The following is a 15,009-nucleotide window of genomic DNA, read 5'->3' as shown; positions in this document are numbered from 1 at the left end:
ATTAGAACACTGTTTGCCAAGACTTTCGGCGATGCATTTCCAAACAAATAAAAATCTCCACCACAACCCACAACAATGACCACCAAAAATCAACAAAAAAATGACACCGGCAAAAACATACAACACCAGGGATTCCCCAGTGGTCACCCACCTGAGTACTAGTCTGGCGGTCAATTGCTTAACTAGGGGAGAGCGGACGGGATCCCGTGTATTCAACTGCCTATGGTCGTATGTGAGAGGGGAATGTGGATGATGAGATTATATAGAAGGTCCCAAAATCAAAAGGAGCGTCGCAGCTGTTCTTCGGCGTTGTTGCACAAGGCTGTCTTATTCTTTGTGTAGTTGGTGGGCTCGCACTCTCTGTTCAACTGCTGACCTACATACACAGTAGTAGGAGGGGTTGAAAGCGCCCTTACTTGGACATTCTTGCTGCTTTGGTAATATCAACCTGGAAAGTTTGATCCGGGAGAAGGTTTCACACATCATGGGTTAGGACAGGATATACATTATCCTGTCAGACTGGCAGGCTGGCTACTACTAATTTTGGTTTATCTGGTCTCTCGATTCAAAGATAGTATATTGAGGGAAAGCTCGCAACCAAGTACAAAGAGGGGAAGCAAGAAATCCGCAGATACTTTTACCGATTGGAGAATGGTTCCACTCCTCCTTGATATTGGGCGGCGTTCCACTGTCCTCCTGTGTCCTGCTTCCTTTTTTTCACCACTTCCCACCCTCTTCACTAGGTAGCTATCCTCTCACCAGCAGAGCCTTACTCCACGCATGCCTGGGTCAGGCGCAGTTTTTGAAAAGAAAAGAAAAAATTTCCCTACAGGCACATACATGCTGCATACCTCAGATGTCCGTTGATATCTCCCTTTCAAGCCCGCTCGCTACCAGTCTCAATCAAACGGGCTCAGGCGCCGAGTGGTGCACCTACCTAATATATGACGACCAGGTCAGCTCTTTATGGACATATCTTTCGAAGCTCTACTTGCCGAGCCTCAAAAAAAGTCATACTGATTAGTCCAGGCTGCCATGCATGCCGGTAGTATCATAACTACTGGACTCTCTCGGACTTCTCAGCCTCGGACCTTGTTTGTGGGACTATACCTACATTTGGCAATATTGGATAGTCTAACTAAACATTTCAGGTGGTACAAAGACAACATAGAGTGTGATTGGATTGTTGTTGCTTTTGAGGAAAAGAGCCTCATTGTCTGGCGACCATACTCACGGTAAGAGTCCGAGTTGTGTATGTGCTACCATATAGGTATTCCGCGAGTGTTTCCTTTGGGACATAAGAGGTATCATGACCGGTTCTCTTGGCTGTGTTTGTGTCACCATATGAACAGTTGATGCGCAGTTCTGTTTTGGGACATAAGAATATTATCAAAAGTTTTCTTGCGTGTTAGAGATTAAGGTTCGAGATGTGTTGGTTGTTGAGGGAGGAATTGATGAGTTGATTTCCGGTAATTGTTAGATGTGATCGAGCCACTTGTGTTAAGAAACACCACCACAGCCCCTTTAACGCTGAAGAGCTCTTCGTCTGTATTATATTCGCATTGTTGGGAAGACGACCGGGCTGTGTTACGAGCTTGGGCTTGCTGAGAACATTGCCAACTGTCCTGTGATGTGGAGACTGGAGGGTCTCAGAGTCCGAGATGCGTTGACTCTGCAGGGCATGGATGAGCGTCAGCTCCATGGTCGAGATACATTCCAGTCCCCTTTGATGTGTGTAATCAAGTCCGAGAGATGGGTATTGGAAATAGATGAAAGTCCTTCAACCAAACCTCATCTGGCGAGATGGGCAACTCTCGACGGGTATAAAGAAGGGCCATCTCCCCCCTTCAAACCACCTCATTCTACCGCTTCACCACCGACCTTCATCTCATCATTCTCATCATCATCATCATCATCATCATCATCATCATCATCATCACCAGCCTTCAACGAGCAAAAACCACCACCTCCAACCCCCAGCCATCAGCATGAAGTTCCTCGCCACCCTCCTCACCCTCGCCGCCTCGGCCTCGGCCATCGACCTCTACCTCCACACCGACAACAACTGCGGCGGCTCCAACGCCCTCCGCTGCAACGGCATCAACCCCAACACCTGCTGCGGCACCAATGCCAACGGAAGCCCCTACCAGTCCGTCGCCGTCCGCGGCATCCAGCAGGGCTGGAACATCCAGTGCCGCGGCTACGACAACGGCCAGTGCAACCGCCTCCAGACCATCTCGGGCAACAACGGGGGCAACTTCATCTGCAACCGGTCCAACGGCTTCCGGTACTCCGGCGTCGGGTATAACTTCATCGGCCGGAAGCGGGCGATTGATTCCCCCCTCAAGCCTGAGTGCCAGAGGCCCAACGCCTTGGTCTTGGAGGACGGCTCCGAGTTTGATCTCACTGGGTTGAGTGAGGAGGAGTTTGATGCCCTGTGGGTTTTTTTCTTTCCCAACTTTACAGACAGAACACTAATTGAGGTTTTGTAGTGTGGCGGTTGGTCTCCAGGCTAATAGCACTGCTGATGTCCCTGCCCAGCTCCAGTCTCTTCAGATCAAGTAAAATGGATCAGGTAGCCATGGAGAGTTATACTCGCACTCACACAGGGCTAGATGGGACGCCATTTTTTGTCTAGGGTGATGCAGTAAACCGGGGAAGCAAACGGCTTCTGCCGTTTGTTTGCCTTGGTCACAATCGTGCTGTTGACGAGGTCTGGCCTTGGTGATTTTCTGGTTAGGTGTGCTGTGTTCAGTCAACATTTCTTTTCTTCTTCTTTCTTTGTTCGAAGAAACGCTTAGATTACTTCTGTCTGCCCGAATAAAAAGTATTGGATCCTCAACGGTTGATACTGCCGAGACTGCAGTGTGTTTCCGAGAGATTGGTGTCCACAATATGAAACCTTTGACCTCTGGTCTTAAGAGATGGAGTGGCGATTGCTCGGCTTAAAGCATGAAGAGTGCCCCGGTCAATTTGGTGCTGTTTCGTGGTGTATCTGTCCTACCACGGAGGTTAAGACGATGTTGGACTGATGACTCAGCCAAACAGGTGGCACAGAGCTCACTCAAAAGAGTGAGTCGGTCATGTGATTAGCTGTCTATTCATTCTTGACAAGAACCAGATATGTTTCAAAACACATGGGACAAAATGTGTGAAAAAGTCCAAAAGAACACATGAACTCCTGCAGGAGCTTTGGGATAATATGCATCAGCCGTGAATCGAACACGGGGCCCATCGATGGCAACGATGGATTTTACCACTAAACCACTGATGCTGTTTCTTGTGGGGTTGTTGAAGAATTTGCCTAGAATGTAGGTATGTAGTGGTAGCGATGGGTAGATAGAGCTAGCATGGCATGGGCGATGCAAGAGAAGTACTTTGTCATGAAACGTAGCGTACCCGTTTGGCTCTCTATATGAGAATTGTCATGTTCATATGAGAATAAAAGATTGAAGGCAACTGAGGGAGTTTTCTTACCTATGGCCGCTGAGAAGTATGACCGCGGGTAGAAATCTGTTTCCTTTGCCTTGCTTGTTGGTTTTGAAAAGGGGTAATGTTTACGTGCCTTGTTGGGAAGAGATAGACAAAGAACAAGGTTTTGTGGCGTCGAAATCAGGGGAACCATATACCACATCCCGAAGCATAACGCCATACTATACAGCTAGGCATTGTGAATCTACAAAACATCGTTTCATGAGCTATGCCTACCCTATCTTACTCTCGTTTCCTAAACAACCAATGCAAATGCTTTTAGCCCCAATTTTAATCCATACCTCCTACATCCCACCCACCGCTCACTTCTTTCCCCCCAAAAGTGCCAACTTCTCGAACCCCGTCACCACCGGCGCCGTTTGCTTAGCCCTCATAGCCTCCAAACTCTCAAACAGCACCCCATCCCCGCCCACCGGCCTCCACCCCTCTCCATCCTCCCCTTCACCCTCAACTTGCTGTTTCTCCTCCTGCGGCCAAACCTCCCCAACAGCCTGCCTACACCCCTCCAGCACAACCCCCATCGCCTCCTCAATAACCCTTGCCCGCTCCTGCATATCCCTCCTCACCAACCCAAAGACCAACCTCTCCACCTCTCCCTTCGTCCCCTCCACCCTCTCCACCAACCTCCTGACACTATTAACCAAATACTCCTCCTCATAAACCGTCCCCTTCCTCCCCCTCGCCCTCTTCTTCTCCTCCCTCCTCCTATTTTTGCTTGTTGCTCTCGAGACATTGGAGCCAACAGTCCCCACGCTCCCAGCCTTGCCGGTATACCTCGTAAACATCGACGCGCTCGTCGTCGCCCTCGAGCTAGCAGCAATAGAGATATCATCCGGGATGTCATAACCATCCGCGTTCTTGCTCCCAAAGGGGTTCTCCCCCTCGTAAAACGCCAGCGGGTCCTCCTTTGCCTTCTTGCGGAGCTCAAGGATGCGCGGAACTTGCGCCTTGAGTTGGGCTTTGCAATCAGCCAAGAACTCAATGCTGGAGGATAAGGCATCCGCGAGGCCGCTGTCAATATGGCTCTCAAGAAGGTCACGTCGCTTGTGCAGGGCGACAAGCCGGAGCGCATCGGCAAAGAGGTAGCCCTTGCAGAGGGATTGGATGGCGGATTCGATAGAAGAGAGGTACTCCATGTGGATTGTTGCCGCGGCGGCATAGTCCTTTGCTTCGCGGAGGGCGTCGGCAAGGTCGCTTGCTACTTCTTCTAGTCGCTGAGCGGTGATGGGCGGGTCTTGCTGCTGGGCAACGTAGAGGCATTCGCGCCAGCAGGCGGCGCCCGCTTTGAGGTAACAGTCTGTGGCGTCGTGGTAGCTGTTGAGTGACTCGTAGGCTAGGCCGGCTTCCTTAAACTGGGAGATAGACTTGAGGTGGGCGGCGAAGAGGTCGGTAATCACGCGGTGGTGCTGCTCGTCGTGACGGTAGATGCTCAAGGCGTGCTGGTAGAGTTTGTGCTTGACGGTGTACGTCTTCACCTCCTCGAAATCGCCAAGAGCCTTGAGATGGTCCAGGGCTTTCTCGTGGTTCCCGAGCTTGTCGTCGATTGTGTACTTTCGCTGGAGCTCTGGCATCTTGTGAAGTTCTTGAATAAATGGGAGATACTCTCTGGGATCACGTTGAGACTGCTGGGCAACCAGCAAAGTAAGTTCGAGATTGTACAAACCGAGAGCGTGGTCGTAGAGTCTGTTGACATCTACCAGGAAGCAAATGTGCTCAACAGCACGTTCGGCTAGTGCCTCATGTTCTTGCATAAGATCGGCAACCACGCGCAAGCCATCATCGAGGGCTGGTGGGTTCTTGCAGACATGCGCTGTGATGATGTTTTGGAGGTTGGCGTTCTTCTGGGTCTTGAGCTTTGCCAAAACAGCATCACAGATCTTGTTGATCTTGCTTTCTTTAGCAGCCGTTTCAGCCTCTTGCGACTGCGGAGCTGAGCCAGCCTTGGTGTCCTTGTACATAGTCCGGGTGACATCCTCCTCCCTAAACAAAGTCAGCAAACGGTATCAGATGATTCTGAAAGACTCAAGAAACTTACTTGAGAGTGGACAAGAACAAGTCAATGTTGGCCGTATCCTTCACCTGCTCCAAGAACAAGCCGACGTGCTCCAGGAACTGCTCCGGTCGGTGATCATACAGCAGGTTCATATCCACACGCTGAGTACGGCATGTCGCAAAAGCAGCGCCATAGTTCTTGGCCTCGATAAGGTCGCGGATGCCGGACAAAACCATAGCCCGGGGATAAATTGTCTCAAGATTGCCACGAGGCATCTGAAGCACAATGCTCATCTTGCTGGGCATGGCAACGACCAGCCTGCCTCCCCGCTCGATACTCCGGCATCGTTCGTCATTCTCGGGGTCGTCCTGGGGAACCTCAAGCTCTTCTTCCGTAGCCAAATGAACAAACTTGACGAAGTGGTTGGTAGTCGTGAAGATAAGATGATGCTTGGTAACAACAAAAGAAGTACAGTTCCTGGCCAGTAGCGTCGAGTTGCAGTAGAGGTAGCCATTCCGAGCCTGTCCAAAAGCCAGGAACTCGCCTGAATGTGTAATGTAACTTGTCCAGGGCAAGAAGTTGGCAAACTCGGCAGGAAGTGGGAGGTGTTCTCCTTCAATGATTCTGCTCAGTCTGCCACGCCAATCCTGAGCAATGACTCCATCTTCCTCGACAACTGGTGGCACTATAGGTGTTGTAATGGTTGTGATGGAAGTTGCATCCGTCTTTTGCCACCCGTGTTCGTTTGTTTGTGTGCCTTCAAATGTGTGCCTGACAATCTCCATGTCTTCCGACATTTGAAGAACGTGAACCTCATTTGAGCCAGACAGGCCAACCTGAAGTACATGTTCCTCGTATAACTGGGCATGTGTCTTCCTGAAGGAAGCCGTAGAGGCAAGCTTCGGGGGTAGCACCCGTGGTCCCTGGATGATAAGCTCGAAGAAGCTAACACCGCCTCGGTGCAGCACGGCCATCGAGTTGCAATCCCGTCCGATTGTAACGTCAATAATAGGAGACTCGACTTCGAGTTCGTCAAAGGCCATCGGAGGAGGCACATTAGCCGTCCGGAAAGGGGTGAATTTGAGCGTCTGACCGTCAATTACGGCAACAGCTCCGAAGTCGTGAGGAGAAACTCCCGGCCCACGGGCGATGGTGAAAATGTACTCGTTGACAAGTACTTTGCCTACACAACTTGTGAGACAACTGAGGAGAATATAGGGAGTAGAGAGGTTATCTTACTTGCTGTCGCCGCAACACACAACAGTGGTTTCTCTGCATGCCAGGCAAACTTTGGACTCTGGTGGTGCTTGCTACCACCGTCGCCACAGAGGAACTCTTGTTTCAGATACCAGTGGTAGTTGCTTGTAGTCCATAGCTGTACTCTATCCTTCATGATAACAGCTAGAACGGTTGAGTCCGAGTTCCACTCAAGCGCCAGCTCTGCAGCCACATCAGGGGCGTCCTGGGGGGCTCGAAGTGTGAACTGCCCATGGCGCAGGCCATTTCTTTCAAAGAACACAACGTCAATACGGTCCGAGAGACGCTGAATCCCGGCCATGAGATTTCCCTCAGGCCGCCAACTCAGAGCGCCCTCAAGCCCATCCACGGGTTCACTGACACTGTCCAACTCACCTTCACGGTTGTACACCCGGATCACACGTCGTTGTCCTTGCTGAAGGAAGTTGACAGCAACATACGCGCCATCACCTCTCCAACTGATCGTGCACCGCCCATCATCGTTTGAGCTCAAGGCGCCCTCGTCTACCTTCTCCGGAATAGTAGGGTCTCGAAGCCCCTTGGCCTTGGCGCCCTTGCCGATAAACTGAGTCTCCTTCTTGCCCCATCCGACAGAGACATGCTTTGACAGCTTCAAGTCCTCTTCGCTGAGGCCAACCTCTGAAATAACATCGAAGCTCCGGCTCATGAAGAGCACCTTGGCATCCCCTGTTGCGATGGCAAGTAGCTCTTCATCTGGTGACCAGCGAGCAGCCGAGATAGAGGGCGACAATGTGCCTACGATCTCAATGTGCGCTTCACCAGGGGCGGTTTCTTCGTCTTCAGTAACAGTGACAATGTCACCGCCGGCCATGATGACACATGTTGTCAATGTGTCGCTGAAGTAGTGTATACTCCGGATAACATCTGGACTGCCATCTTCGTTTGGGCAAAGTGCATCCCATGTTGCGATGTTTCTTGATTTTCTATGTCATAGAAATTGCAGTCTTAGATTATATGCTTGTTTTAACATGAGAATGATGAATATGTATCTTACAAGTGACAAGGGGGACGCTCATGAGTGTGCTTCACCACCCTCGAGAGTTCGATCCGGGCATCATGGGCGGTTGGGCCCCGGGCAACAATCACCTCATCCCTGGAGGCATCCCAACACGATGCCGAGAAGGGGGCCGAAGCCGAGGCGGCGGTAGGAAAGGGAGAATCCGGGACGGGATCCCTGAAGACGCTGTGGCCGATGTTGCGCAAGTTCCGCATCTCGTCCGGTCAAAACTCTTTTCTTGGTATGAGTTTTGGGTATGAGTCAATCGCTGGTTTTAGCACCGTAGTGGTGCGATCATTATCAGGATATAGCTTCTTTCGGGACTTTTCGGCGGCCACCGGTGCCCAGGTGGTGAGAGCTGAGAGCGGACGAAGTGGGTAGTTCAGAAGGGTAGCACTCGTCTATTTCCGTAGTGAAAAAGTGGCAAAATGTGAATAAAAAAGCGACTGAAAATTTTAAAAGAGTTGTAGTGTGTATGTAAGTCGAGGGGCTCAAGCCTATGCTCATGCAGCTCGAGTTAGCTGATTTTTGTCGGTGTTTTTCAGCCTTTGATATCCGTCTGCCAAGTTTGACCGAGTGACTCGATGTCTCAAGGTTATTCACAAGCTTGTCCTTCTCGAAAAGATCACCACCGTTCTAGAGAGTCAATGACACTGATGGCTGATAGCCCCTCTATGCCCCTCCATAGACTGAAGCTTTCGAGAGCCTAGGGTTTGACCAGCCTCGAAATGTTAGAGTCAGTGCGCTTAGCTGCGGGGTCGGCCATTGGCTGTGGCTTGCCTTGTACCGGGGTACCAAACAGTCCGCCTTGCTTTAGCGGCACACCGCGGGAAAATATTTCCCACTAAAAAGTCGCTGGTACCTTTGCCAGGGCGTTCAAGCTTCAGTGGCGGTGGCCATTGCTCTAAATAAACGGGCGAATCAGAACTCGCCCTACCACAACCGGACGCGTTCCAGAGCTTTGAAAGCCAGCAATTGTTGAGGAATCAGGCCTGCAGGGTGCCACAAACAAGGGATAGAGCTTTCCCATCCTTCCAATCGCACCACCACCGACAACTGACCGCCCGACTGTGAAACTACTTAATTGCTTCATATATCACTTGCTTCTGGAGTCTGGGGTAAACTCCACCCTTCTCTCTCACTCGTTGTTATTCAACGTTCGTTTTCTTGCCTTCCCATTGCCTTCTAATAACCTACCCACTAGACAGCTAGAAGACGACGACAGCTCATTACCCCAACAAAAACATGGACGTCGCCTACAATCAACACTCTTCCTTCAGGCGCAAGTCCCGATCTTCGGGTAACCTCACCCACCTCTCCCTCGCGCCTCTAACCTCCAAACTCCCTATTCACGATGCCCACGATATCCTCGACGACAACGATCTCACCACCCCAACCTCCGCTCCCCCAACAGTAACCTCCTACTCCTACCTCCAAGGCAAATCCGCCCCTACCACCCCCCGTCTCCTCTCCCGCTCCCCGGGTCCCAACAACCGCTCCGCCTCCGTCTCCGGCGCCCGCAAGTCCCGATCCTCAGTCTCCCTCGCAAAATCGAAATCCTCCTCCCACCTCCCCCACAACCAGTCCCGTGCCTCCCATCGCCAAAGCTCAACCTCCCTCCACACTTCCCCCACCACCCCACGCCACCGCTCCTCCCACCACCCAAACCAGCTGAGACAAACCGACCGCTCCGACTCGGACTGGCTCCTCCGCTGCGGCTCCATCATCTCCCTCGAAACCCGGGAATCCAAAGGCCAAGCCTGGCTCTCCACCCGCGCCTCGTCTACATCCTTGGCTGGTCACTCTCCTCAAGACGCCGAAGACGAAGCCTTTGAGCGGGAACTCGCAAGGGAAAGAGAAGAGCTGGTTTATGGCTCTCGGCACACCCCCCGTCACCTATCCCGTCACGCCTCTAGGAGAAGCAGTGTCCATCTTGACGGCAACGATGATAACATCTCCTCCCCGGCCTACAGCCGCTTTAGGAGCAGATCTCACTCCCGGGTTGGGTCTATGACGCCAGGCGGGAGCAGCCATAGGATGACAACCTTTGTGGAGGATTACTTCAACTCTAATGGGTCGGGGTCAACTCCTGTGGCGGAGAACCCTGACGACGAGATTGCCGGTCCGGATTTTGTCAATTTCGACGAGGAGCTAGAAAATTACATTGTGGATGAAGCTGAGTTTGTCACGGGTGATGGGGCAGAAGATGAGGCGTACGTGAGGAAGCTGGTGAAGGGGACTGGGAACGGGGGTGTAGGGTCTTGGTTTGGCCATGTGCTCGGTGTGAAGCTTTTTGCTGTTGAGGAGGACGATGAGGAGGAGTCGGAGGATGATTATGATGGGGAGACGACGGATGGGGAGGGATCAGGGCATGAGATGGAGAGGAGGGTGTCATGCTTGAGGAGACTGGAGGGGCAGAATATGAAGACGATGGTGGATGAAAGTATCCCGCCGCCGAAGGAGAATGAGGGTGGCTGGCATGATGCTGCTTGGTTGTTGACCGTTGCTTCGAAGGTATTGCTTTGAGAAGAGTGGCTTGTTAGAATGTGCAAGAGACATGGCGTTGGTCCGTGTTGTGCCATACCTGTCTTTACGTTTGTCAAGCTTGCCAGGTAGCAATTGTGGCTTCGAGTTTTTTACCCTGGCATCTTCACATACCCTACTCTCTTTTTCTGCTGGTTATTGGCTTTGGAGTTTTGCAAATTTTCCTCTGCTTATATCAGGGCAGGATTTGTGAAGTGTATGTCATTCCAGGGCGCTGGTTGGCCTTGTGGTTGGCACGCATGTCGACCTTCGAAACTGCTATCCAGTCCATATCAATGGCTGGAGAGTTCAGTTGAACGGGATTGCCTCTTGGGAGCCCTCCCAAACACAACCACGATATGGCTAAGGCAAAAAGACGATGCTCCCGGTACTGGTTTAGTCAGGCCGGCGGCTGACTGAGGACCCCCAACAACAAACCTCTCTCTTCTTATCTTGTGCCGCTGCACTGCGATTGCACATTCCGGGGAGCCTTTTTCCTCTCAAGAGCAACAGTCCAAGAGATACACGGAGTGATAACCGCTTACAAGACCGGCAACATCCCCAGCCTAGAACAGTGGGCTTGCATGAAGGAACTGTTCCCAGAAATTTCTATACCCACTTAATGAATGTCATTTTACAACATGTTTCCCCCCAAATTTGGAAGCGAGCAAAGAGAAAGATATGGTTTTTACATGTAGCTAGATATAGAAAATGTCTATTAAATCAGCTGCCCCCCGACAGCACCAACCCACCCCCCCCCAAAAAAAAGAAGGTTCTTTGTGTTAACCAAACAAGTCTTGGTAGTCTTGGAAATCTTGGTATCAGAAGATTGTTGATATGTACCTTATGTAAACCCGCCCGCCGGTTAGGTATCTTGTTTCACGATAGAAATATTTCGGGACACGATGGTGTTTCTCGGGAGAACGAACATTCGCAACCCGATTCTCTAAACATGGAATCTTCTAGCTTTGCTTATAATCCCATCCCATCCTGTTGTGTCTGTCTTCCAATACTCTCTCTTAGTGCCAAGATTTGAACCAAACCCAAAAACGCTTTAATCTCTTGGGTACCATCGCCATGATAGGCTCCTTTTTTTTCACCCATTAGTGCGTGCGTTGGTGGTGAGGAGGAAAAAAAAGCCGGCCGGACCGCACTGCTGATATGTACGTATGTAGTCCTGACGCAAAAAAACAGGTTTTGGGAGTGTCACGATGCAGTCCCCTATGCAAGTCGAGGGTCTAGAACGCTCAGATTGAGGGAGGGAAACAGGAAAAAAACACGGTGTCAAACAAGGGGGGCTGGCTTGACATGTCTCTGAACTTTCTCACTCTGTATGTACCACTATTCCGCGCCCTTTTTCTAGGAAAACCAACAAGTCATGAACTTTTGCTCTCTCGCCGTGGGGTTGAAACTTGCAGCGGAAGCTTCCCGGTCCGATATTACTGATCGACTTACTTTCTGTGATGGTGTTGAGCAGTTTTTTTGCTGGGACGGCAGAATTGGGGACAGACGGCGCGCCCAGGAGGCTGTCGTCACTGGTGCCCGTTTCTTCGATATCCGAGTACACATTTCCCGAACGCGAGAATGACTGACACTTATCGAGATGAAGTCGTCCGAGCATGAAAATACTAGATACTGTAGTCTAGCGCCTGAGGCGCTTCGATCAAACAACAGCCCCGGAACGAAAGGTCCTGCTGCTCAAGACACCCAAGACACGCCGATGCACAACTTGAGCGAAGGATTGATAGAAGTGTCTCGAAGGAATATGTACATCCATAGAGCATGCTGGCCGGGAGTCTCGGGTTTCGTGGAGGACGGACGTCATCATTACACTACAAGGAAGCCTTGGCGGTTGATATAGATATCGTCGCTCAGAGCGGCTCTTTCTGTCAGCGGCGTTCAAACCCGTCCGCCTGGAACATGTTTCGGGCGCCTGAGTGCGACAAGACGATATTAGATGAGCTGAAAAGGGCCGCATTTAACTAGCTCAGAGCTGGCCAATGCCCTTGCTATGGGAGCTGACGAAGATTCCAAAGCCACGATCTGGTCCTCGTCGTCAGACCGAAGCGAATCAGCACTGTGTGGACGGCTGACAGGTTCAAAGGTTGGCTCACAGGCAACGCCTGAGGCACGTTCTATATCACTACTCAGTCAGGGCACATTGCATCTGAATCTGTGGAGCTAACTCAGGAGCACTGTCCGGCTCCGATGATGGTGTGACCGCCGATTCGGGCGGTCGCACGCAAGGAAGCACCTGAAGTTGCAGTTGACGGGATTCCGCGGGCGCTCCCAGCCTCCGTTTTGTTGCGGAAGACGTGCAGGCGTCCCGGCCTTGGCTCCCGTTGGTGTACGGAGATCTAGTATAGAATAATCAAAAATGGAAAGGGTAGAAAACGATCACCAGTCTCAACTAGCCTCCGAAAAATATGCTCATGCGGTGTAATAATTGTGGTGTTGTTGGCCGTGTGTGATGCCGAGCCAGCACCTCCTCCGAAGAAAGATGCAGGCGGTGCCGATATCCGGGCTGTCGGAACTACTGCGGCATTGTGTAGGGACTGGCATCCCACCAACCACCTCTCTGATACGGCATCGTGACTACACTACATGTTGTCGTTGAAACAACTCGGCCTAGTTTGGAAATTCTTGCGGTATCAAAAGAGACGAGGGATGTGGGTGGTGGAAATGGATATCCTCGATAAAAGCACTCGTGGCTCCCCACCGATCCGCTGGAAAACTCGCACACGATGCAAACGGTCGACAAAACGTTTTTGGGCTCCAATGGAAAGTTGGTCAGGGAATCCTTGCATGGGGCCGGGTACTCGTGCTCCCAATGACGACACTTGGCGGAATGACGTCGTTGTTGAGACGAACTGCCTCTGGCCCCACTTGCCAAGAGCCTATTGTGGAGGGACCCCATCTAATGATTGGCTGTCGAAATTTGGTGGGGTTATGAGATTCAACCACCGTCGAGGTGCTCCTGTCGAGACCTTTCATTCCGTGACTCCTCTTGTCGACTGAGTAAGGGGGCGACAGCATCTAGACCCGCTACTCCACGATGTGTTTTCTCCGGTGGATTCGTTGTTGGTTAGCGATATTGCTTGTATCCACCGCTTTGTCGATGACATCGCTCACCAGCAGGTTCTCGTGGTGGTGCTGAGCATCGTTACACAGCAGGAATGTGTCGAGTTTGTGCCCCGGAGTACCGTCCAGATTTCCGCGATTCTGGCAGAGTGGTGTTTCTTCCAAAGATCCGGTCCTTCCATCGCATGCATCGCCTCTTACTGGGTGTTTGTCCGGTCCAGTCCGATAAGGCACCCAAGGGAGAGGGCATTGAGGGGTACCGTCTATCAAAAGCCCACGCCGAGAGAGGGGTTGTGACAGATCGGCCTGGACCCTGCATTTGTCGGTCTGCAGCCAGATTCAAGTCTTTCGAAGCGTCCTTTTGACCTTCCGTGTCGAATCACGGTCAGCGGCATGGGACCATATGGGCCTGCTCGATATGCTGCATCGTCGTCGCCAACGAGAGATAAGTGGGAGAAGAGGCCGCATTAAAAAATATGAGCACCACCGGGTCACGCCACGGGGGAGCAGAGTCGTGATCAGCTCATTCTTGCGTCACTTGCTGAAGCCAGACTGACCTCTTGAGCTGTGGTACCGTGTCGTATGGGAAGGTCACCCTCGCTTGACGTCGAGCCCCGCGATGGTATTGGAAAAGACGCTTATTGTAGGCAATAAAAAAACAGACAAGAGAGAAAAATGAAATGGGAGAAATACTTGCAGTGGAATTTATCACACAGATGAATTCCATCAGATGAAAATCGAAAGATAATAGAATTCCTAAATCCTTGTCAGCGTTTCCCGTGTTGCTGGCACAGATCAGCGCACGGGCCCAGTTCGGTTCAAGTTTGAACCCTGGAATGGAAGGCACCTTGTGCATGAGGAAACCGATGAAGAGTCTAACCGATGAGGGGTGGTACCGAGCTGTGTCTGGATTGGGGGTTATCGTCCATATCTGCCTGCCACTGGAAGGTAATCCGGACAATTTTTGGGGCGTTTATATGACTTTGGAACGGTGGAAATAAACAGTTTCTAAATCTCTAGATACGGGATGGAGCAAGATAATGTGGATGTGTGGTGATTGATGGCCACACGCGCACAAATGGAAGCCATTATTCTCGAGTACAGGTGCGCCCAGTGTGTGCTACGAGAACCCAATTGGGGAGCCATGACGACTGCGGGGTTGAGTGTCGAGACTAACCTCGTTTTAGCAATAATTAGTGGGTGGACCCCTACCTGCGGAACCTCAACAAGAATGGCAAGGAGAGGTAGTGTACCTGTCTGCTGGACCTGGAAAGCACAGCAGGTTGTTTCCCCTCCGTCTGAATCTGTGCCTGCATGAGCAATCGGCTTTCTAGATCAATTCTCCCATGATTTGCAATTTCCAGAGCAGCGACAGACACCAGATCCAGTCCGAAATGCTGCGATCTCGCCAGACACAGTAGGTATTACTCCGTACCTGGGCTGGGTCGTTGGTGCCAGTACCCTTGCGTCACCCGCGTCACCACCGCTGCACCTCTGCACCTCAAAACGGAAGTGACGTCTGGCCCAGGAACCCCCAAGCACCTGCAAATTCCCGTCCGACTTGTTGAGACAGCTACGGGGGGCAGCGCTGGCAAAAGCAAACCAGACAGAACGATCGCGAAGAAAGTGCGTGAAATAGGCCATC

At 51.5% G+C, this 15,009-nt stretch overlaps 3 protein-coding genes and 1 non-coding gene across 4 annotated transcripts; 2 read left to right on the top strand and 2 right to left on the bottom strand.

The window, feature by feature from the left end:
- Positions 1 to 1,988: 1,988 nt before the first annotated feature.
- On the top strand, positions 1,989 to 2,492 carry QC762_307225 (uncharacterized protein; the record flags this gene model as incomplete). The annotated part of the gene is made up of 1 exon (XM_062889014.1): positions 1,989 to 2,492. One exon carries the CDS (start codon positions 1,989 to 1,991, stop codon positions 2,490 to 2,492), a length of 504 nt encoding a protein of 167 aa, XP_062744954.1.
- A 711-nt stretch (positions 2,493 to 3,203) lies between these two features.
- QC762_0055670 lies at positions 3,204 to 3,274 on the bottom strand. The gene has a single exon. It is a non-coding gene; the product is annotated as a tRNA-Gly (tRNA).
- A 424-nt stretch (positions 3,275 to 3,698) lies between these two features.
- Positions 3,699 to 8,528, bottom strand: ELP1 (putative elongator complex protein 1). Its single transcript, XM_062889013.1, has 4 exons — positions 7,758 to 8,528; positions 6,725 to 7,686; positions 5,528 to 6,668; positions 3,699 to 5,472 (listed from the first exon to the last, which is right to left on the bottom strand). Exons 1-4 carry the CDS (start codon positions 7,973 to 7,975, stop codon positions 3,795 to 3,797), a joined length of 3,999 nt encoding a protein of 1,332 aa, XP_062744953.1. The 5' UTR covers positions 7,976 to 8,528; the 3' UTR covers positions 3,699 to 3,794.
- Positions 8,529 to 9,005: 477 nt separating this feature from the next.
- Positions 9,006 to 10,286, top strand: QC762_307210 (uncharacterized protein; the record flags this gene model as incomplete). Its single annotated transcript, XM_062889012.1, has 1 exon — positions 9,006 to 10,286. The coding sequence occupies one exon, from the start codon at positions 9,006 to 9,008 to the stop codon at positions 10,284 to 10,286; it is 1,281 nt and encodes a 426-aa protein (XP_062744952.1).
- Between the last annotated feature and the right edge of the window lie 4,723 nt (positions 10,287 to 15,009).

The sequence above is a fragment of the Podospora pseudocomata genome, chromosome 3 (genome assembly GCF_035222375.1).
Source record: "Podospora pseudocomata strain CBS 415.72m chromosome 3, whole genome shotgun sequence".
NCBI classification, from domain to species: Eukaryota; Fungi; Ascomycota; class Sordariomycetes; order Sordariales; family Podosporaceae; genus Podospora; species Podospora pseudocomata.
Note: the sequence above shows the minus strand (reverse complement) of the source record. Positions and strands in the feature narration are given on the sequence as shown.